The 24444-nt window shown below is 39.6% G+C and overlaps 1 protein-coding gene across 3 annotated transcripts in view; it reads left to right on the top strand.

Moving 5' to 3' along the window:
• CFAP46 (cilia and flagella associated protein 46) overlaps positions 1–24444 on the top strand; it is a 151717-nt gene that overhangs the window by 66768 nt on the left and 60505 nt on the right. For all 3 annotated transcript variants that reach the window (XM_075843226.1, XM_075843225.1, XM_075843227.1), the window contains 12 exons: positions 1307–1473; positions 3622–3753; positions 5050–5215; positions 6565–6652; positions 8279–8438; positions 10133–10316; positions 13252–13405; positions 13487–13761; positions 14356–14472; positions 16292–16453; positions 19350–19498; positions 23772–23870. In XM_075843226.1, coding sequence (XP_075699341.1) covers positions 1307–1473; positions 3622–3753; positions 5050–5215; positions 6565–6652; positions 8279–8438; positions 10133–10316; positions 13252–13405; positions 13487–13761; positions 14356–14472; positions 16292–16453; positions 19350–19498; positions 23772–23870 — 1853 coding nt within the window. The remainder of the gene's footprint in view (positions 1–1306; positions 1474–3621; positions 3754–5049; positions 5216–6564; positions 6653–8278; positions 8439–10132; positions 10317–13251; positions 13406–13486; positions 13762–14355; positions 14473–16291; positions 16454–19349; positions 19499–23771; positions 23871–24444) is intronic.

The raw sequence follows: 24444 nt of genomic DNA, 5'->3' as shown, positions 1-24444 counted from the left end.
CAGACGCTTCTCCTGGAGTGGAATCTCTGGTCACAGCGTCGGCAACATTGTGGACAGGGGTTCCGCTTCAGGAGTTGCCCCTGATGTCACTGTCCATATATGGACAGACACATCAAGTGCTCCGTCCAGTAGCGGAATCCCCAGCCACAGGAGTATTCCGCTCCTTCAGGGAGCTACAGTGGCGCTATCTACAGGAAGGAGGGGGGTTTTGATCTACAGGAAGGGGGGTGCTATTTACAAGGAGGCTGTGTGGCTCTACCTACAAGTAAGCTGTGTGGCGCTACCTACAAGTGGGCTGTGCGGCACTACCTACAAGTGGGCTGTGCGGCACTACCTACAAGGGGGCTGTGTGGCACTACCTACAAGGGGGGCTGTGTGGCACTACCTACAAGGAGGGCTGTGTGGCACTACCTACAAGGGGGGCTGTGTGGCACTACCTACAAGGGGGGCTGTGTGGCACTACCTACAAGGGGGGCTGTGTGGCACTACCTACAAGGGGGGCTGTGTGGCACTACCTACAAGGGGGCTGTGTGGCACTACCTACAAGGGGGCTGTGTGGCACTACCTACAAGGGGGCTGTGTGGCACTACCTACAAGGGGGGCAGTGTGGCACTACCTACAAGTGGTCTGTGTGGCACTACCTACAGGGGGGCTGTGTGGCACTATCTACAAGTGGGGCTGTGTGACACTGCCTACAGGGGGCTGTCTGGCACTATCTTCAGGGGACTGTTTGGCACTATCTACTGGGGGGCGGCTGTGGTAGTATCTACAGAGGGCAGTGTGTGGCATTATCTACAGAGGGAAAGTGTGTGGCAAAAAATGTACAAATGAAATTCATCCGTTTTTAAAACGGACAGAGAAAAAAAACGGATGCAAAACGGGTCAAAATCGGCCGTTAAAAACTGAAACACGGAACGGATGCAAAACGCCCGAGAAAAACTGACCTAAACGGCCATTTTTATCGGCCAACACTCGAACCCTGTCGTGTGAATAGAGCCCAAGCAGAATTTCCGACTGGATTTTATATGCAAATAATTCTGCAGCATATTACAGTAGCAGCAAAGTTGATGAGATTTGGACAAATCTCATCCACACGCTGTGCGAAAAATCAGCAGAAAAGATGTGCGGAAATTGACCTTCGGTGCGGATTCTCAATTTCTCAATAATCTGCAGCATGAGTTCCCGCACTGAAAATCTGGTCGGAAATTCCTCAATGTTTACGCTCCATCTGGACGTACCCTAAAAAGCTAAATGATTCTACTTCATTTATAGTGGCTAATGTGTCTTTTTATTTTCATTCCACCAGGTGTGGAAGATGGCGCTGGAGTGTGACTGGTCAGATCCTCTCGTAGAGCTGCAGACGTTAACCAGACTGGCACACTTTGCATACAATTCTCATGACCTAGAATTAGCCTTATCCTGTACCCGGAGAGCACTGACGTTTGATGAAAAGATAAGAAAACAGGAAAACCTGTATGTATATTGTCTGTGGTTTATTTTAATCTCTTCCATGACATTGTAATGTTGCAGTCCTACAGCTTGAAATGCCATACATCATGAAATACCATAAAATATATGACACTCACATCTCCTGTCGCTGTGACTAAAATTATACTCGTTTTTTTCTGCTTTTTATCATTTCATAGTAATTTATATAATCACTGAGTCTATGGAAAAGTGGTATCCTACAGTACTACAGTACGAGCAAATCTAAATGCAAGGCAACAGTGACACCTGCTGTCTATTTCTAATATTACAGCTTCATGTTACTAGCATTGTGTAATGTCAACAAATGTTTTTCAATTGTGCATAGATCAATTTTTGTTTTGTTTTTATTTGCATATATGTTTCAAAATGTAGACGTTAGGCCCCATTCACATAGCGTTTGTGTTATCCGCCGAACGTATACGTTTGTAAACACTAAAGAAGTATTGAAACCTATAACTCGGCGTATACATAGACTATAATGGGCCAAACGTAGACCAAAATAGCATCCGTTTGTTCTGTGTTTGTCACGGTTTACGTTGGGATACTGTTTTTGGAAAGTACTGAAAAGCATAGTCTGCTACGCTATTCTGTACTTTAAAAAAAGGTATACGTGACATAACGTTTTTGTTAGCATTGATCTCAATGGACGACGTATGCAAATACGTTTGCATCCATTTATATACAGTAAATCTATTCGGTTTTTTTGTTTTTGTGTTCACTTTAAAAAAAAAACTAAAAAAAACTTCTACGTTATTTTAGGTAAGAAACGGACAGAAACGTATCCCGAGATATGAGTATACGCTTAAATGTACACGTTATAAAAACACAGACGTAAACAGAAAATGGTACACGTTTAAATATGTTTTCAATGGTCCACGTTGTTATAAAAAAAAAACGGATACGCTCGGCGGATAGCACAAACGCGATGTGAATGGGGCCTTAGGTGTAGTTCACACAACGTTTTTTTGTCTGGCATAAATTCCATAAAGCAGATTTTGAAATTTCAGCGTTTTTTTAAGCATTTTTGTGGCGTTTTTTTGACACTTTTTTAATTGATTTTTTAGCTTTATGAATCGAATTCAAATCCTGGGTCAAAAAATGTGGCAAAAAAATGCTTCAAACAAGCGCCACTGTTTTTTTTTTCTGCCTCCCATTGATTTCAATGGAAAGTCAGAGGTGGAAACCGCTCATAGGAAGAGCATGCTGCTTTTTTTTCCCCAGGAGTGGCCAAAGACCAACCTGGAAAAAAAAAATGCCTCTGACTCCCATTGAAATCAATGGGGGCGATTTTGGGCGTTTCTTGACGCTGATTCTGACACTGTTTCCTTGTGAAAATCAGTGCCAGAAAGCGCAGTGTAAACTGACCTTTATATACATTTTGTCCTATACGTTACTTTTTTAGTAGTATTGTAGTAGAACAATTTAGTTGTAGTTAAATGGACTTTAAAGTGGAGTTTCTAATGTTTATATGTGATTTTCTAGCTGGATCAACAAATTTGGAATTTCCGTGGATGTAAAAATTCTTATGTAAATAATAGTAATAATAAGCAATTTATACTGAGGTTTAACCACAGCTTATAATGTAGAAATGGGGCATTTCTGATACGATTAAGGGAAACCCTTTAGAGTTTATAAGAAGCTAACAATTTTAGGGATCAAGTATAAGGTTCTGTTCACACTACCATTTTTAGGTGTTTTTTTTAGGCATTGACATACATCAGTTATGGAATGGCCATGAGTTTGCAGCGCTATTCTTGTTGTCAATAATACCTGAAAGCCCAAATGTAAATCCAGATGGACCCCACTGACGTTAGTGTGAACAGGGCCTAACTTGGTTAGTACCTATAACAGAACGTTTGTTCATTTTATACAGTTTTATTAAATAAATTTGATGCTTGTAAATATATCATATGCTTTTCTAAGACTGTATCATTATCACCGGTCATTAGTAGCGTTTATCGTTTTAGGCCAATGAAATCCATTAGCCATTGAGTAAAAGCTTATTGATATTTTATAGCTGTTCTAAAAGGATCATTTTGTAGATGAGGATTATGTGGGAATGTAAATACTGTAATAGCCATGTGTTAGCTCTTATTCAATAAGTAATTAGGAAATGGCTTGTGACTCTTGCAGCCGCAGTTCTCCATTGGCGTATGAAATGTTGAGCGTCACCGCTTGTATTCAGGGCCAAAGTATAATGGACAATTTGGCTGGAAAAAAACACTTTCGTCTTTGTGCCATAAAATCCTTTGAAATGAGCTCAAGGTACGTTTTTATGGAGTGATACCGTTATCCCAATGATTTCTTATTCACATTGATTAATTGTAGAAGAACAAAAGTAAACACAATGAACAACACGATCACAAAAAATCTACTCTTAAAGGGGTAGTCTGCATCAGACAAACCATTGAACTAACTATCAGTTCCACGATTGGGTCACTAGTCTCCAGGGTAAAATGATGAGCAGAGTGTCCAAGGCCATGAAAGCAAGAGATGCACATGAATGTAAATGGGAGCCCTGTAATGCTTCTGTAGCGGGCCCCAGCAGCCTGTTTACTCTAGGGGGACCCCAGCATATTACAGGGACAGGTCCGTTTTTCTATTGGCCAAAACGACACAAAAATATTGTGCCGTTTGACTAAGAGAGATCAAAGAATACACCGGACTCCAAGTTGTCAGTCCGATGTATTCATGAAGAAAGCGCTACCCTCACTCTCCTCGCTCTCCCGGTACCCCGACTCCTAAAAGTAATTGACTGCTGTGTATCTACATATACAGCAGCCCGTCTATCAACGCTGAGAGGGGCGGGGAGAGGTGCAGGGAGCGCTCTCCTCATAAATACATTGGACTTATTTAATCCTATAAAACCCTATTCAGTGCAGTTTATTTATTCCAGCTTTTGTTAATTATTTTTATGTTTATTCTGTCTGTAATATAGATTTACGTCAAAGACAATGGCGTACACTGGTGGTTTATTTGACGTGGAACTGGCTCAATTCTACTTACTTGGCGTTGGGTAAACTGAACAGTTTTGATGAAAATGACCCTTAAAGGACCTGTCACTAGGTCATTAAAGTTGAACTTGTTTACTGACCTGAATAGCAATGTCTCCCTGATTCCAGCGCTATTTCTTTTTTTCCTCCTAGACCACCTCCGTTCCAGAGATATAGCCCCCTGTTTTGTTTGCTCGATATATTCTAACATGCTGTAGTTGGCCAGTGGGGTGTAGCTAGCTTCCCTGCCTCTGATGCTGACCAATCAGCGTGAGACAGCTTGAGGGTAGTTCACGCCCTGTTGGCTAACTACAGCACTTAGCATAGAGGGAACCAACACAATAGTGGTCCATATTTTTGGAACGGGGAGGTCCAGAGGAAAAAAAAATAGAGCTGGAATCAGGGAGACAGCGATATTCAGGTCAGTAAACCAGTTCAATTTATGTGACCTAGTGACAGGTCTTCTTTAAGGCACCAAAAATAGATCTGTGATTTATTCATTAAATGTCTGTAATATGGTTCATGGCATAGAGTGGTTGGTAATTCGCACTATTCCTTCTATGTTTAGGTTTGGTGGTGAAGCTGGAAGCCCTTCTTTAGTATTACAGGCAGTAAAACATTTCTGGCATGCTTGTTCTCCGCTGATAAAGTCTGCTAATGAACGGGAACCCCTTAAGGATAGTGTTGCTTGTCTTATTAAGGCCCTGGCTGAGGCTGAGGTCAAACATAAGAAGGTACAAACCAATGTTATATTGCTGCAGGATCTTTATCGTTAGTGAACAAATCCCATTAATCACCTCGGATAAAGTGGAACTCTGTCTGATACAGTCACCCCAGGCCCAGGCCTCACTAATGGTCACGCTCAGTCTTCTACTTTTAGATTATCACAATTATCAGATGCCAGATTAATGGAATTTGCTTTATATGTATTACCTGAATCGCTTCCAGTTGGTCCATACCATTAATAGACTAGGGCAGTCACTCATAAACTCCCCCCCCCCCCGGTAGCCTTGTAGTAAAATACAAGTCCGCTGATAATATAATCTATGATCATTGCTATAGCCCCTCTTATTACTTCATTCATATAAATTGGTGGAATATCAGATGGCATGTCTGCCCTGCTCTATTACTTGTATATCTCCCACGATTATATGGTGTCATTCCGATAAAAGACATATATTAGAGAGTTGCTGATACTTCTATTCCATAATTATATATTTAAAGTGTACCTCCACTTGTGATCACCCGCTCGACCTCACATTAGGCGTGGAGAGATGCTCCTGCACCCTGGGCTGTACTATTTCCGTAACAACCACCTGGAGAGTATCGTGCAAGGGTCCTATTACAGTGCAACCTGTGTACGATACTCTCAAGGCGTCATACAGTTGCACCTGTATCACCCAGCGTGCAGGACAGTCTCTCCACGCCCGATAACAGATCACAGGAGGAGGTACACTTCCTAGGGGGTGGTTCAGTTAAATGGGTTGTCCACCTAGACCACCCCATTGCTTGAAGCTGCTCCTTTGATTGCTGAGGACCTGACAGGAACCACCCATGAGCAGCTGTTATCACCGGGTGGAAGATGCGGGCACATTTACATTATACTGCTCCCTGCTCTTAGAGGGGGTTCCAGTCATGGAAGCTCTGTCTATGACACAGGTTATGGACAGAGGTGGTTTTGTGGGGACAACCCCTTTAATCTCTAATAAAAATGTTGAAAAATGAGGTCCTCCTCTACTGGTAATTTCTAGCCCTATCCAAGGAGTTATATACACCACTGCTGTCTGATGTATCCAATGTTTTCTAGCAATTGTCTGCATAACAATGGTAATAAATGAAACTGACAGATTTCATGTAATTGTGCAGAACATTGATGTCGACACATGAAATAATTAAAATCCTGGCATTAAATAAAGAGCAGATCAAACCTTGTGGGAGTTGGGCCTCGTTCACAGCTCACAGTCCGGTCATTGGTTCTATATGAATAAACTCTGATAAAAGATAATGAGCAGATTACCCTGTAGGTATAACAATGGGACGCCCTTTGGTTTACTGCATTAATAATACATTTTCTTTTTGCTAGAGGTCAGAAAATGATACCATGTTATTTCATCTGTGGCCTTCCATGGATGTTCAAAGCCGTACAGTTCATGACCCAGAACATCTCGAAGGTAAGCCTTGAATTAGTAAAACTATTGAAAAAAAAGAGAGGTCTGTCAGACATTGTAAAATGTGACTTATGCAGAATTTTTATTAAACACCCTCAGATAACTTACTTTACACAGCGAGTTCTGTTCTGAAACTTCTGTGTATTTATTAGCGATCGTTCTTGCTTTATGTCAAGGCGTGGATCCTTTCTTAAAAGGGTTGTCCAGTTTAGAAAAACTATTTCCAAATACCGCATTGAAGAATTCTGGGTAATAAAGGGGGTCCCCTGTTAAGGATCCTCAAATCTCGGCCGGAATAGAGAGCGGCTACAAAGAGAGTCTCTTGCTCTGGAGGACCTGCTTATAATAAGCACTGTGTAATTCTTAATTTTCCCTGTGGTGGCGCTGCAGGCAAATTGGGCACTTATTATCACGTTTCTCCACAGATTACAGCTGATCGCTGTAGGTCCTAGTAGGGGGACAATTTGTGATCAGTTTATTGCCAAGGGACCCTTCTAACAAGTAGGGATTGTCCAAATCGGAGAACTCCTTTAGCCCAATAATCCATTGGGACATAACTGTACGTCACGATGGGTGAGAAGAAGTATAGAGTGGGCTCTCCGGCTGATCCCACTCCTCCCCCTGTGGTTGTCAGCTGTATATTACAGCTGACACCCTGCTCTAACAGCCAGGATCGAAGAGAGCTAATAAGAGTGTGTTAAAACGACCATACTGTACACTGCAATACATAAGCTTTGCAGTGTATGTTACCAGCGATCCAACAATCACATGTTTTAGTCCCCTAGGGGGATTGACATTTTTCTTAAAAAAAATTTTTGAACAATAAACAAAAAAATAAATAAACATAAGTGGTATATCCGCTTCCGTAAAAGTTCAAACTATTAAAATTATAAATAATCGTTATTTATTCCACACAAATGCTGTAAAAAGTAAAAATCACCAGATATGCTGTTTTCTTGGTCACCTCATATCCTCAAAAAAATTGAATAAAAAGTGATCACAAAGTCCCATGTATCCCAAAATAGTACCAATAAAAACTGCAGCTCACGCCGCAAAACATAAGCCCTCACACCGCTCTATCAACAAAAAACTTTGAGTCTCAGAATATGGCGGCACAAAACCATATTTATTTTTTTAACAATTTGTTTTTATTTCTTAAAAGTAGTAAAACATATAAAATCAATATAAATTTAGTATCGCCGTATTCGTATTGACTCCCAGAATAAAGTTAACGTGTTTTTTAGCAGCAGATTTTCAAGTCCGAGTTGCCCCACGTCCGTGTGAATCTGGCCTAGGTTTGTGCTACAGAGACAAAAATACCTCCATGCAACTCCCTTTAAAATAGGATCCCTAAGGGCGGATTTACACGAACGTGGAGAATGGTTATCCAACCGTCTGAATATGAGGCTGCGTTTATACTATTTTAGGGGGATTCTTTTGGGACGACAAAAACTTGACGTCAAGGTGGAAATATTCAAGTAAAACTTCTCACCTTCTTTCATGAGGTCTCCTTTATTCAGGCCTGTTTTAGAAGTAATGCCTATAAAGCTTATAAGACCCTGTATTCACATTATGAGGTTTCATTTGCAAACCAATGGGACTAATAACATGGATATGTGTTCATTGCAGGTTCTTCCAGTGAATCAGATCCATATGACCAGGAGCTCAGCCTGAAAGCTGCACTATATGAGTTGCTGTTCAACATTTATGGAGATAAGAATGACTGGCAGTCGGGGCTGAAAATACTGGATGAAGCAATCAGCATTCTGCCTCGTACGAGACACAGACTGTAAGTATAATTACCTTTTCTTTGATAATCTTAAAGAGGACCCGTCACCTCTCCTGACATGTCTATTTTAGTGAATAATTGTAATCCCATTAAAAAAATCTATTCTGGAACATCTTTTCTTAGATCGCTACATTGTGGCGTTCCTCTGTTATTCCTCCTAGCAATTTATGAATAAATTATCAACTGGTTGTTACCATTTCCCTTTTCAAAGGGGTGTGTTCTTACACAGTCTTACTCTGTCAGCAATGATTGGACAGTGTCAGTCTGTTTAGGGACACGCCCACAACTGGTAACACCCTGTTGTCAACTTAGGCCTCATGCACACGACCGTATTGGTTTTGCGGTCCGCAAAACCATGGGTCCGTTGGGGTCTGTCAGACCGCAATAAAACCTTGTTGTGCATCCGTGTGTCATCCGAACTCAAGGATGCACAACAATTGACCAGTATTGGTGAATCCGCAAATCCGGACCGTAAAATGACTTGTCCTGAGGTTTTTGCGGTCTGGATATGCAACCCCCGCACAGATCCATGTAAATCACGGTCATGTGCATGAGGCCATAGAAAAGAACAGGTCCACAATTTATCCGTAAAAATTTGGATAAATTGCGGCCACAAAAATACGGTCGTGTGCATGAAGCCTTACTTCTACATTTCTTGGAGGAATAACACACAAATAAATTGGCTTTAATAGTTAATGAGACTAGGATTGTCCTTGCGGCAGCTCACAAGGACAAACCGGCAGCCGATCTGACAGCTCCCTGTTCCCCGTACATGTTGTAGCTAAATACTAGCACAATGTACAGATGTTTCCACCTTCATCTTTGCTTGAATTTAGTTAAAGGGTTTGTCCTGTTTCAGCAAATTAATATTATTTTTTGGGATATTTTACCATTTTCCAATATACTTTCTGTAGTAATTCCTTACGGTTTTCAAGATCTCTGCTTGTTGTTGTTCCACAGGAACATTCATTGTTTACTTCCATTGGATACAATTGTGTCCATAGTCACGTGATGGACACACAGGTGCACAGCTCGTTCCAGTATAAGTATTAGCAGTGCCTTGTAACGATTCCAGCACTTGTGTCTCCATCACATGACCATAGCAGAGATCCTGAAAACCGTGAGGAATTATTACAGAAAGTATATTGGAAAATTGTATAATTCTTAATTATTCAAAAATTAGCATTCATTTTCTGAAACCAGACAACCCCTTTAATGACTCCAATTTTTTAGGATACAAATTCTATACATTCTCGTGCCATCCAGTAAAAAAAAAAAGATGAGGACACATCTGTATATTACAGTGTTAGCACCTGATGTACGGACACTTTGTAATATACATTTACATTAGTAAGGCACCCCTTTAATTCCCTTCCTAATACAGTTGGCAGGTGTGCACAGTCATGTGACAACTGGAAATGATGTATCACGGGGCCCCAATACAATAGATTGTAAAAACATTCAAATATTTGCATTCTACACTCACATAGTAACATAGCACGGTTGATATTTGTTCATCAAGACTTATCACTGATGTTTTATGGGGGGGTCCTCAGTATAATATTATATACTTTTAAAGAGCAGGACTGCCGAAAATTGTATTTATTTATTTGACTTCCTTTTCTCAGAGCCTCCGTTTTTATTGTTTTTGCTACCTTTTATATAGTTTTAATTTTTGTATTTTTTATTTGCAGCCTCCTTTTCAAACATCGTGTCCTGGTGAAGGCACGTCTGGGTCATAACTTCTTTATGGACATTCAAAAGTTTAAAGATGAAAGTGAAGATTATGTGGCATACATTTGGCATCATGTGGCTCTCACCTGCAAAAACACCCGTGATCAGTTGGCCTGTTATATGAACGCGGTTGACGCTTTGCAGGTCTGTAAGTCCGCTCATCTAATTGTAGATGTCTTGTGTGGAATTTTAACCTTACACTATGTTGTTAATTTACATGTTTGGCTTCTCCTCGTAAAATTTATTTTTATAAAGATATGTTTAAAGCGTTTTCCCCTCTATAGTAAGTGGTGGCATATTACTTTATAGTTAAATCATTCATTGGGGGACACAGCACCGTGGGTCTATACTGCTGCCGCTAGGAGGCTGACACTAGGAAAAACGTAAAAAGTGTTGGCTCCGCCCAGTGGGCTATATCCCCTCCTGTTACACCAAGCTACTCAGTTTTTAGCCTAGTGTGGGTAGGAGGCAGACATGATCCGCATACAGGTCTTCTGCTATATCATTATTTTATTTTTTTGTGCGGGGAATTACAATACTGTTCATTTGACTGGGGTTGTGTTTCACAGTGGGTGGCCGGGATTGTATCTGTGCAGAGAATAAGCTAAAGTGGTCTCTGTCCCTTCATTCTCGTGATGTGCGGAGGACCAAGGTGTCCCCCGCTGCCCCCAAATATAGGTTCACTGATCATAATGTTATGGAATTTCTTAATGCTCTACCATAACATTATTAGATTGCGATACCCTTTTAATGTGGCCGTAAGATACACAGAACGGTATGGCTTAAGCCCATGGAAAACTTGAATATGTATCAGTTTGCATTAGTAATCAGATTTTTATAAAAATAAGGTTAGGTGGAAAATCTTTTTAAAGGGAAGTTACTTCTTCGGACATGTCACTGAAACATGTCACCCCCACCAATCACTAGATGTAAGGTGCGGTATCACTCCTCCAAGTACTGTGCCCCTGAGTCTTAAGACTGTGAGATTTTCGGATCTCTGAGTCTGTAGTTAGAAATCTCCTGTTCACTGTAATAGGGCAGCATTTGCATGTTCCAATGCATTGAATGGGACATTTCCAACTACAGACTCGGAAAGCTGAAGATCTGTACTGACTCCCACCAATGACCTCTTCGGACTCGCGACAAATCAGATGTTTAGAGGTGAACCTTCCCTTTAAGTGTTATATTTTGTGTCAGCCTTTAGATGTCACTGTCAGTCCTGCTGGTAAATGTATTCTATCCCAGACACTATAGATCCCTCCAGCATTACAAGCAGGGTTGCCATCCTCATCGTTTTTATTCTGGACTATTTAGGCAAAAATTACCGACCACCTGTAAATTAGAAAAACAAAGATAATGATCAAGCGGTATATGCCTATTGCTCAGAATGCTAATATAAAGACTCCGTGAACTGTAAAATGTTGCGATCACAAGAAGTATATTTTTATTAGGACAAAAGTCCACTTTTATGGACTGCCCCTGATTTTGCGTTGGTAAAACTGACTGCAAGCAATATATATATATATATATATATACACTAGACTATACCAGAAAATAAATTGCAGGCTTTATGTAAACCTTGAATTATACAGATCTATACAGATCTAGCAGAGCTGAATTTGTCATTTGTGTTTTAAATGTGTATTTTGTGCACAGTTACGAAAATGTAGGTTAGGTTTTGCAGTTGTGTGGAAAGCTATAATAAGTTGCTGCATTTACATACTCTCTATTTACATCACACAGCAAAGATGGTAGAGTTCAAATTAATATTTATTCATTATTAATATCACAGAATCGCCCCCAATTGTAGGTTCACTTTGGAGGCTCTTTTTAATATATATCAGGGATATGCTGAAATAGCCAATTATTTTATCACCATATGCTCTCATGTGTCGTGTCCCTGTACTCTCGCCCTATGGCACAGGTCAAAATAAATTTTGAGCTTTTCTGACTATTTTAAGAGCAGGAGAGGGACTAGGCAAGGTTGTCCATTGTCCCCGATAATTTTTAGTTTGACCCTGGAACCTTTTTTACGGAAAATTAGGGGCAATCAGGATATTATGGGGGTTCAAGTACAAGAGCAGAGACACAAGATTTCAGCATATGCGGATGAATTATTTTTTTTTTTCACGCGGCCAGATATTTCACTGCCAAATTTTCTACAAGAATATAAGAAATATTCAGATATGTCAGCATTCAAGATTAATATGGCAAAATCAGAATCATTGAATGTCTCATTGAAAGATGATTTAAAACAAAGTTTGGAATCTAATTATGCATTTAGATGGGCAGATAAGACATTGAAGTATCTTGGCATTAACTTGACCGCATGTGCTGCAACCCTGTTCATATCCAATTTCCCTAAAATTTTAAAAACAATAAAAAAATATTTTCAGAGATGGGAAAAATTACTATATTAAATGGTTTGGTAGATGTGCAGCTATAAGAATGAATATCCTACCTAGCATATTGTATTTGTTCCAGACAATACCGATCTAGATACCAGGCAGTTTTTTCCAAGCTCTGTCCTCATTGCAATATAAATTAATTTGGACCGGGAAACCAGCCAAAGTTTCGAAGGGAGTACTGAAGGGACAGAAGAAAGCGGGCGGGATAGGTCTCCCAGATTTTAGGTCGTATGATCAGGCAACACACCTGAACAGGGTGATAAATTGGTGCTGCCATAAGGATAAAAGATGGGTAGAAGTAGAACAGACTTTCTCGGAGACTAGATTAGATTGCCTACCTTGGGCTAATAAAAAAAATAAGGAGTAACCTGAGTAGTCACCCAACTATTGGCGCAACATTAAGTGAATGCAACAAAGCTTTTAAAGAGAAAAACATATCCCCTTACCCGTCCCCTGTTACCAATATTAGGTGCAAGCGAGTTTGTAGCCGAAATAGAAGAAGTCATTTTTAAGAAGTGGTTGAAGAGAGGGATCTATAGAGGGGTTCACTTTAGGAGAGATCAAAGCTGGCTGAACAAGGAACAGTTTATGCAGATAACTGACCTGTGTCCATTGGGATTTTTATTTCTAAATTAAATGTTTCAAGTATATCCTTTGCATTTCATTTAAAGAAACCAGAAAATGATTGGCAGAAAGTGGAGTATTTATTGGAGTTGGCAGAGTGGTTGTACTGCAAGCAATTTCCTGTCAGTTCTGCTAATAACCAACTGGACTGGGCAGTCGATATTTTACTCCACATGAACTCCACAAGTATTTCAGAGGAAGGTGAGTGTCTATGATTTTTTTCTTTCCGAGCAATACCATCCATTACGTTAACTCCTCTAATTTCTTTGTATTTTTATACAGGGAAGAGCCAAAAGGTAAAACCAAAACCTAAGAAGAAATCTTCCCGGAATAAAGAGCCGGCACAAGATGAAGATCTAAATGTAGACGGTAACAAGCAAGCGATTGGGGAGAACGTTGCAAGCACTTGCAGCTCATTGGAAGACTTGAGGGACGTGAGACAGCTGGAGACCTTGGCTCGATCATTCATGTTAATGGCTGTGATCAGTGGTTCTGGTTCACACCATCATGAGCAGCATTGTCTGATGGCATATACATGTGTCATGCGGATCTGGCAGGTATGGTTATACTGGTTCCTGGGTTACTGGTGTTCAAAGCACACAGCCATATGTAAATAATATAGACGTAGCTAAATCTGGCCTTCCTAAAGTCTCATCCAGGTGGTCATATGATCACATCGTCCCTGAGCGCTAGCACTTAATGTGCATCTTGTCATGTTCCCAAATTTCATATGTGCCATTTTTGATGACCTTCATTGGTTTGAACTATGCTGGTTTCTAATGATCAAGTGGCGTACTCACTTCCCCTGTGACCTTGTGGTATACACCGCGCCCATACCAGTATCCGGAGTTATTCATTCTTCAATTCACACCTGTAAGGGTATTACAGGAAATGTGCTCCGTGATCACTTATACGCCACATTATTATATTTGCTTCTGACTAAATGGTCCCATCTGATAAAAGATTAGCTTTGTTTTTACATGGTCTATTCCTCAATATTTCTGTCATCGAGGCAGATCACACCTTTATAATATATGAAGAGGTCATGGTTGTTTTTATGGAAAATGTGACTTAATATGCAGCACTATTAATAATGCAGACTACGCTTATTTATTATTTGTAGGGTGATGTGATTTGCCTTTTTACAATAGGTGTCATTGCCTGCAGCCGGAAGCTTTATTAAATCATTGCAAAAAAACCCGGCGCCTGTTCAAAATCCACAATCGGCGTCATCTCGAAAAGAAAAAGGGAAGAAGGAATCGAGTGAGGTAAAGATTTCAGGCATCTCACGCCAGTCTAAGTAAAGGAGGTAGTCGGAGTGATCTGCGCCAAATCTATTAAAAAGTGCCCCCTTCTTAATATATTTGGTGTATTTTGAGCTTTCTGAAAGGCAGAAAATCGAATAAAAAAAAATAATTTGCTCCAAAATTTGCACCTTTTTCCACTTATGTAGTTTACTTAATATAAGTGACTTTAACTATGTCTCAATGGAGAACGCATGCAAATTTTACCGTAAATTTGTCACACAATAATCAGCTCTACCTGCTGCTAATATAAGATAAACATCTCAATTGATAAAGCTAGGCATACAATATGTATATGGCAATATGATGGTAAAGGCAACATTTAAGCTGCAGGTCCCTGAATATTGCCGTTAGTTTGTTGGGGACTTGAAAGTCTCTTACAATCTTACAGTCCTAATGTTTCTTCTCCTGGTAACCTACAGTATCAGTCTTTTCTGAAATAAATGTTAAAATCTCCCCTGGTTGATAAGGTTATTAGGGATGGAATTGGTGGTAAGCCCGAGAAGACAACTGACCGGTGGTTGCAGGAGATACACACAGGCTCTGACATTGGTGTATACAGGAGTTGCGTACAAGCTCTTACTGGTGGGTGCAGAAGTTGGATGCAGACACCAATATTAGCAGATTGAAGCAATGGCCACCTTACCTAACCAACACTTCTGTCTGTAATAGATACAGTGAAAGGACACAGGATCTGACATTGGTGTTTGGAGAAGACAGAGGCTCTGACTTATGGATACAGAAGTAGAACATATAATGTGGCTTTGCTGGATGGAGGGGATGGAAGCTCTGACTTTGATAGTTACAAGAGTAGGACAAAGGATCGGACAGCGGTGTGTGGAGGATATACACCGACGCTCCGACTGGTGGGCACACGCTCTGACTGATAGATTCAGGAGAAAAATGCCGGATCTGGCTTTTAGTGACCTCTGACTGATAGGTAAAGGAAAATAATGCAGGATCCGGCTTAGGCTAAGTTCACATCTCTTTTTTACTGCACGTCTGAGGTGCACGTTTTGACATGAAAAATAAGTGTCAAAATGTGTACCACAGTGTGTACATTGATTTCTATGGTCAGGACGGGTGCCCTAATTGTGTGGTTTGTGCATACGTTTCGTGTGCTTACATGCTATCCTTTTTTTTTTTTCATGTCCTGAAAAGCATAGTCTACTATGCTTTTTAGTACTTCTCCAAAACCTAGATCATACGTATACGTTTATATCTGCATTGAAGTCAATGGCGACGTATGGACGACGTATGCAGTCTTAAACCCTACGTTTGCATAAGTAAAACTGATACGTTTTTGTCACCATATATGGGAAATCTTGACTTTACGAAGTTAGATTTAGCTCAAGAACAAAAAAGTATATGTTTTTAAAAGAACAGACACGAAAGTATATAAAAACGTACATGACGTATACTACAAAAAAACGTAAGCGTATGTTACAAATTTATACGTTTTTGTAACTTTAAAAACCTATATGTCGTCATATACCACAATCGTGCGCACAAAACGAGACGTGAACTTCACCTTACATGGGTGCAGGAGATTGAGGTAGTTACAGGAGTAGGACATGGGATCGTTTTTTTTGTGGGTGGGATAAAGGTTTTGCATTCAAAATATATTGCCATGAATATCATTATATTTTCCATAAGGTGTATATTTCATTTTTATTGCAGTAAATCATGTTATATTTATATTATTATAGTTATTATATAGTTATTATATTGTACATTTTTTAAGTTGAGCTATTTCATTTTTTTTATTATTTTCTTAATACAGTCTGTTGGGATCAAGGAAAAGCCCAGGAGAAAAGGACCTATAGACACCTTACCTTCTACTGCTGAGGAGTGGGCTGACTATGACTGTCCTGATGACGTCAGAGATGCATTCAGACAAGATACATCTTGTCAAGTTATAAACAGGAGCACTATTGTGAAACCAGTAAGTAAGGCGACCTGTGCCGGAAGAAGTCATTTAGATTGCCTGGATTGGTTCTTTGCCATCCTGGCTATCAAGATTGACATATTTTTTGATTTTTTTTCCCATGTTCCTTGATACATTTAAAACATTCCTCTATGGCACAATGCTGCACAATGTTTTTGGAGATTTATAAGGGAAGCATAACCATGTAAACCGTAGTAAATGACAGTTTAAACTCTTCTTGTATTGGTTGAGACTGAATGTTTTGCCAATAGTCATTACTTAAAGTGACCCTCCGGGCTCCACCTTACTAAGAAGGCTCATTAGCCTCTTTGTAAGGTGGAGTGTATCATTTTCTCACTGATGGTTTAGTGATCTGTACGTTATAATTGTTATGTCCTTGCTGTAATAGAGCTTGGACTTGTTAGGAGCTAATCTGAGGAGGCCGAGCTGCAGGGGGAGGGAGAGCAGCAGCCTGAACCAATGAGGAGGCTGGAGGTGTGTTTCAGACTACCTTAGACTCCCTGTATGTAGTGTAGGTAAGCTATAGTCACAGGTCACAGCTGTTCCCTAATGGAGCTGAGCTAGAAAACAGCCAAGGAGCAAACATTGGGGAAAATAAGGATCACATCACCCATACTGTAGGTACTGACTTACATATTATTTTTGAGGTCATGACTGGACATTCACTTTAAGTTGACAGGACTTCATTCTGTTGGAAAGGTGGAAGGTAAATAATAATTCATCATCATGGAATGTGTCTAGTTATTCTGTGGTATTTAACCATGGAGCATTGCAGATTGCAGGCATATCAACGTACAACCGTGTTATATATGGCTGCCGTTGTCAGATTCTATGCAGACATTTATTATTGTATGTATGTGGACAATTTATATGTTTGAATTGCAGCTTGAGTTAAATTTCTGTCCTAAAGATTTCAAAGCTGATAACTCTATGTATGCTTTCTACTAACTCCATGATTTCTCTTTCTGGCATATTTTTGTTCTATCCTCATAGTAGATCATACAATGGCTGATCAAGGTTAAACAATAAATTGTTGATTACTGGGTTTACCCGGATTGGCACCATCTGTATGGCGGTGCATTTCTATATTTGTTTTCTTCCTGATGATTTAATAAATTAAGAAGATGGGTAACTGTTATTATAATGGAGGGATCAGAACAGTCTGTGGTGGTCTCATCCTGATTGATCACTTATAATTCAACTGCTGTAGTATTGGTCATATGACTTCATCTGCATGCTAAGACCCTGCTCAGGGACAAAGCTAGGCTTTATTTTACCGAGGGAGAATACTCCGTTCCCTGGCCTTCTCCCACATACAAATTTCCAGAGACGTAACGTCAAGGCCCTAAAGCAAAATCTATCATATGCCATTTATAATACTAGTGTCTTCTTATCTGATAGAGGGGCCTTTCCTGGGTGTGACAGCTACCTCTGCACCTCTTAGCTACGCTCTTGCAAGTCCCTCTATGTTCATGTGTATACAGCCACCAAACATCAGCCCACCCTGCTCTAAACTGCGTCCGGTAGCGGTGCTGCTCTTTTCCACCATGCAAACTGCTAAAATAGTTTCCCACGCAGCACACATGGCACATGCCACCATCTCACTAGGATCCTGATCCTGCAGTTGAGATTTGTAAAAGCAAAGTATAAACCTTAGTAATTATTTCTACAGATTATATTAACCCCTTAATGACATACCACATACATGTACGTGGTAGCCGTTAAGAGGGTATGGAGTGGGCTCACGTCCTGAGCGCGCTCCATACTCAGCGGGTGTCGGCTGTGTAATACAGCCGAGACCTTACTGCAACGTTTAACACCTTAAATGCCGCGGTCAATTGAACTCCATCATTTAAATTGTTAGAATCAGGGGGGAGGCCCCCTCCGACGTGTCGTCTCCCGCAGGGCTTCGAAAGGGACTGTCAGTATAGCGATATACCGCAATACATTAATATTGCAGTATATCATGCAAGCGATCCAACAATCGCTGGTTCAAGTCCCCTAGGGGGACTAATAAAAAAAGTTAAAAAAAAACCCTGTTAAGTAAAGGTTTTTCTAATGTTCCAAAAAATATATATTAAAGGTTAAAAAAAACTTTCCCTTTTTTCCATAAAGCAAAAAAATAAAAGGTAACATATCTGGTATTGCCGCGTCCGTAAAAGTCCGAGCTATCACAATACAGCGTTGTTTAACCTGCTCGGTGAATACCATAAAATATATATATAAAATACGCAAATTGCGTTTTTTTGGTCACCTTCGCTCTCTATAAAATGGAATTAAAAGTGAACAAAAAATCGAATGTACCCCAAAATGGTATCAGTAAAAACGACAGCTCGCCCCACAAAAAATAAGCCCTCACATGGAAAAATAAAAAAGTTATGGCTCTCAGAATATGGTGACACAAAAGAATTTCATTTTTTAACAAACGGTAGTTTGTTTTTTTTTCTAAAATTGGTAAAACAAGCCGTAGAATAAGGTGAACATGTAGTTTTTACCGCCTGCTGGACGCCATAAAAACAACCCCCCCCCCCAGTACATTATGTGGTACAATAAATAGTGCTATGAAAAACTACAACTTGTCCCGTAAAAAACAAGCCTTCATACGGAAAGTTATGGCTTATGGAATGTGGGGAGGATAAACCGAAGCTTGGCCGTGTCATTAAGAGGTTAAAGCACTTCATATAAGTCTCCCCCTAGATGTCAGTAGTTCACACTTGGCATTTCTCTTGCATTCTGGCCACTGTAGGGAACAGGGCACTATTGAGGAAGAATTGAGATTTAAGCCCCAAGGTCATGCATTTACACAATGTAGATTCTTCCGACAATTATGCACTTTATTCAGTAAGATCTGAAGATCACATTTAAATTGTTTGTATTTTTCCTTATTTTACAGACATACAGTCTTTACTTCTTGGATCTGCTAGTAAAGGAGTTGCAGAGCATCTCATTCACTCACCTGAGCCTCCCTGTTCTCCATCTTGCGGAAGTGATAGCACGCGACGTGGTGCAAAGTAACAGCCTCTCAGATCTCTATCACCTGAGGTTCGTACATCAGAAGTTTTGTCATGTCTGGTTGAGCCTACTTGGGTTTAGAAGTGCAAACTGCTCAATTTTGCATAATCTCTATTTTAAATTGTATCCCTTTTGTTGCCACAACAATTTTTACACTTTCATTTTACACAATTTGAGTTTGGTTTTTGTCTGGACAGCAATCTTTTTGTTTTCTTTATTCTTATATTCTACACAATTAAGACCTGAATTATAAAATAAAAAGTTGTATTACAATCCCAAATCCATATATTTTCTGAAAGAAGACACCTTGCACATTTTAAAATTCACCTACCACTTTACACTCTTGGGCGCCTTCATGCAATTTTGCATCAAATCTTAATGTTTTGTTTAAAATGCATAGAAAATCCTGTTAATGGCTAAAAGTCTGACCTAAGCAGAGCCGCACATCGCCTCCTAAAAATAAAAACTCAGGACGTGCAGAGTTTATACATGCCACTTTTGCCTATGTCTGCACAAAGTCGACAAATGGTCTGTTTAGGCGCAGGAGGTACTTAGTTGTGCAACTTCATCCTTGGCAGTGAAAGGATTAGAGTGGAACTCTGTACAACTTTTCTATTACAGTTCATAAAATTGACCCACTCATATAGGAAATGCAGTACATACATTCTCCTCTAGGTACTCATGGCCTCTATAGGACAGCTGGCTTGCAACTTTAAGAATAACTTAATTTTTCTGATAGGAAATAAACTGCAAGACATAAAGCTTTTATAATCTGTGATGGCATATGGGCTGGCTAGTTGGCTACACACCTACTGCATGAGTCTAGTTAGAGGTCTGTTTAAAGGGAACCTGTCCCGTTGAAAAAAATACAGTCGGATCTACAGGCAGCAAGTTATAGAGCAGGAGGAGCGGAGTGGATTAATGTATATTTTTGTTGGAAGAGATTCAATATAACTTATTAACGGTATTGTAGTCATTTAAACCAGTTCATTCTGCAATTAGGAGTCCAGTGGGCGGTCCTCCTCAGTGATTGACAGCTTGACAGCCTTTACGGTCTGAGAGTGCTTACAGAGATGGCTGCCAATTACTGAGTAGGACTGGACTCCTAAGCCCCTGAATGAGCAGGCATTTAGATAAATAAAGTGATACTGAATCTATTCCCAGAAAGATGTATTACAATCTGTTGAGTTCCTTCTGTTCTATAACATGCGGCCTGCAGGTCGGACTGCATTTCCAACGTCACTTTCCATTTAATGGCAACCATAGATGGGCAGATATCTCACTGAAAGTGTTGGTTGGTAAGACATCCACCCATCCACAGACTCCTTATGCACCACAGCCAGCTCTCATAAATCTTGTTAGTAGAGAAGTGACACTAGGATAAGAGCCACATCATATCTATAATAGAATATCTATGATATTCACTGTGGCTCAATATCATTTGTCTTGTCTGAAAGTTGCTCGCGATCTACAAAAGGTTGGAGACCTCTGATATACATCGTGTATATGTCGTCTTCTTAGGGCTCAGGCATATGGCCGAGCTCTGTGCATGCAGCCTGCAAGGGTCCTTTAGGACAGAGCTGTACCTGCTCCGTCAGGAAGAATAGCTCTGTACATATGGAGTCAGATGGGACATGCAAGGATTTTTTTTGTGGTAGATTTATAAGGAAAATGTATGATTCTATTGATCTCTCATTCAACCTTCAAAGAATTTTCACATTGAATCTTTGCATTAGAAAAGGCATTGTGTCTGTCTCCAGAACCTGTGAGTCCTTCTGCATTGCTTTCTATACTTATTTCTGTGACACTGTGATTTGTAGAATTTCTAATAAAAAGACATTCAGCAAAAAAAAAAGAATTACTGTATATGGAGTCTGACGGCATTGCTTCTAAAGAGGAATACCTCTGTACATATGGCGTTTAATGTAACATTCCACCCAAAAAATTTTCGGTCTGATTTGAACGGAATCTAACAGAACAAGAAATCTGAATCCCTCCTGTGAGATTAGGGGCATACTGAAAGCGTACCTAACTTTTCATGTAACTTTTCAGAATTTGGCCATTATGTGACTTGTATTCTGCATTATTTAGCAGTTTTCCACTCAGCAGGCTCTATCTTTGATATTCAGTTGTCTCTGAGCTGGGAGGCGGAGCCTAACGGCGATCATGTTTTTTATACACAGCACACATAGAACGGGAGAACCCTGCTCTCTTATCTCTATCGATCTGATAGCGGATATATATAGCGGAATTGTAGGACAAGTAACAGCACCAGGACTTCAGAATAGGTGGGAGATGTTAGTTTAATTATCAAAAAGTAAGGAACGTTTTGGTTCACATTTTGAACCTTTCTCAATCAATTACAAAGTGCAAAGTGGCAGATATATATATAGGAAGTACATACAGTGTATAGTAAATCAGTCTATTAACATACAGTTCATGAATTTACCATAAAAACAACAGTGTATGTATGTATGTATGTGTATATATATATATATATATATATATATATATATATATATATATATATATATATATACAGATAGTGATCAGATATATAATCAATAATACAAGACCGGGTGAACGAATGTGCAAAAATTTATATTGATTCATAAATATATTAAATAGGGGGGGGCAGAGGCCGATCATATATTGAAATGTCACTATAAAAAATTGCTATTTAGACTCACTTTCTATGTATGGAAGCGTGTGTGCAGCGGCGTCCATCGAGCAAAAATGCTCATGTCCAATATCGCGCCGAAAGGCATATGGGTTTCTCAAAGGGTCCTTTTTAAAATACAGGGAAGGCACAAACATTAGATTATTGGAGGGGTTGGTACTCCTTTGACTTATATATTTATTTCATCACTATGTCCTTACTTTTATTTCACAATGCGCTTACCAAAACGTTGCTCACTTTTTGATGATTAAACTAACATCTCCCCACCTATTCTGAAGTCCTGGTGTTGTTACTTCTTCTACAATTCCGCTATACATTCAAGTCTAAGGAGCTGATACATCCTTATTTCGGTAACGTGCACATGGCCTGATTTACAGTTACGTGAAGTGTGCTGTTTTTATATATATATATATATATATATATATAAAGATCAGCTACTCCTGAAACATAAACTGAATATGCAGCTGCCATTCTGCCGTGACTTATATGAACCAGTAAGAAGATGCAGATTATCAATGATAGCAGTGATGCATTTAAAATAATAAAAACACATAATAAATATAAAAAGTGTGTGTGTATATATATATATATATATATCTTAGCGCCTGCAGTGTTCATCTACCTATCTATCTCTCTCTCTCTCTATATATATATATATATATATATATATATACAGTCCAGCAAATAGATGAACACAGCACTCCACAATAGCAAAAAATCAGGCCATGTGCTCGTCACCAAGGGATGAATCAATTCCCCCTTTTTTTTTAAATAGAAGAAAGCATAGAACACAGTGACGGCACCAGGACTTCAAGTCAGATGAAAGCAAAGTGGATTTATTCACCTAAAAAAAACAGCAACGTTTCGGTTCAACAGGAACCTTTCTCAAGCCATATATATATACATACACACACAAGCTGTAGCTGCTTGATGGAGATTATACAGCAGTAATGAGAAGTGTACCTGTGAATCCAACACTGGGGTGAGAAAGTATCACTTACTAAGAAGCTGTAGGACGTCTGTCTGTGTCTTTCCCACTCTTCTCCTGCTCCCCCTCCACTCTCCATAGACTTCTATAGGCAGCGTGTCTGAGTCTCTTTCTCTCTCTGCTCCCTCCTTTTGCTCCCCCTCCCTTCTCCAAAGACTTGTCCAGGCAGCGTGTCTGTGTCTCTTTCTCTCTCTGCTCGCTCCTCCTGCTTCCCCTCCCATCTCTGTAGACTAGTAAGAAGTGCAGAGAAACAACCCCACTTACTGTAGTCCATCTCGTCTGCTTTGTAACTAGGGGCAGATTTTGCTTGACAACAGGGGAAAAAAACAATATAATTGCAGACATTTTATTTTCTTTAAAAAGCAGTTTGAGTAACATTTGTCCGAATTGTTTCTTTAAAAAAAATGGCTTCATCTATTGTGGCAAACACCTTGTGAATTACAATTTGTAGTGGCACATCTCCCTTCTTACTACTCTTGCCTTATATACAGTGGTGGATGGTTCCTTCCTTTTTTCCAGACTTTTTCCTTACCATTTTTCATGTTTATGCAAGCCAATAATATCAGCCCATAGATGTGTTGGGTGCATATCATGTTAAAATAAATAATTTATGTATTTTTTTTTTCTTTAAATAGAATTTCTCAAGTATGTACCAACTTAAAATTGTACCATGCCGTCAGTTATCACCAGAGAGCAGCTGGGAATGAGTTCATTAGTGAATACGAACAGATAAGGTAAATTGACTATTTTATTGTTGTGTTTTTTTGTTTTTATTATGCCTTAAAATCCTTCATTTGTTAATTGGTTAGGGTGCGCGGTTTTCAAGAAAACATCAGAAGAATAGAAAGTACAGTTATTTCTCTTTTACCTCTCGTATTTCCCACCACAGAGGTCCTCAATGTAAATCTGCAGAAAAATAGAAGCTACTGTCTTCTTTGGAGGGCTCTTAATTGTGGGGCATATAAAAGAAGATTTAGTGGGTGCATTGCAGGGTGGGTGGGGGTAGGGAGCATGAGATAAAGGTGAAAGTCTGAGCCATCTCTATCAATCGCAATTCTGTGACAGATGGACATAAACACTAAGGCCTCATGCACAGGACCGTAATAGTTTTTACTATTAGGATATGGATAATTGTATAGTAGTTTGAGGAGAGTATGGATAAATATACAGTAGTTGTAGGAGGGTATGGTAATTGTATAGTAGTCGTAGGAGGGTATGGATAATTGTATAGTGGTTGTAGGGGAGTATGGATAAATATATAGTAGTTGTAGGAGGGTATGGATAATTGTATAGTAGTCATAGGAGGGT

The sequence above is a fragment of the Rhinoderma darwinii genome, chromosome 11, assembly GCF_050947455.1.
Source record: "Rhinoderma darwinii isolate aRhiDar2 chromosome 11, aRhiDar2.hap1, whole genome shotgun sequence".
Taxonomy (NCBI): domain Eukaryota; kingdom Metazoa; phylum Chordata; class Amphibia; order Anura; family Rhinodermatidae; genus Rhinoderma; species Rhinoderma darwinii.
This window is presented reverse-complemented; position numbering and strand designations above follow the sequence as displayed.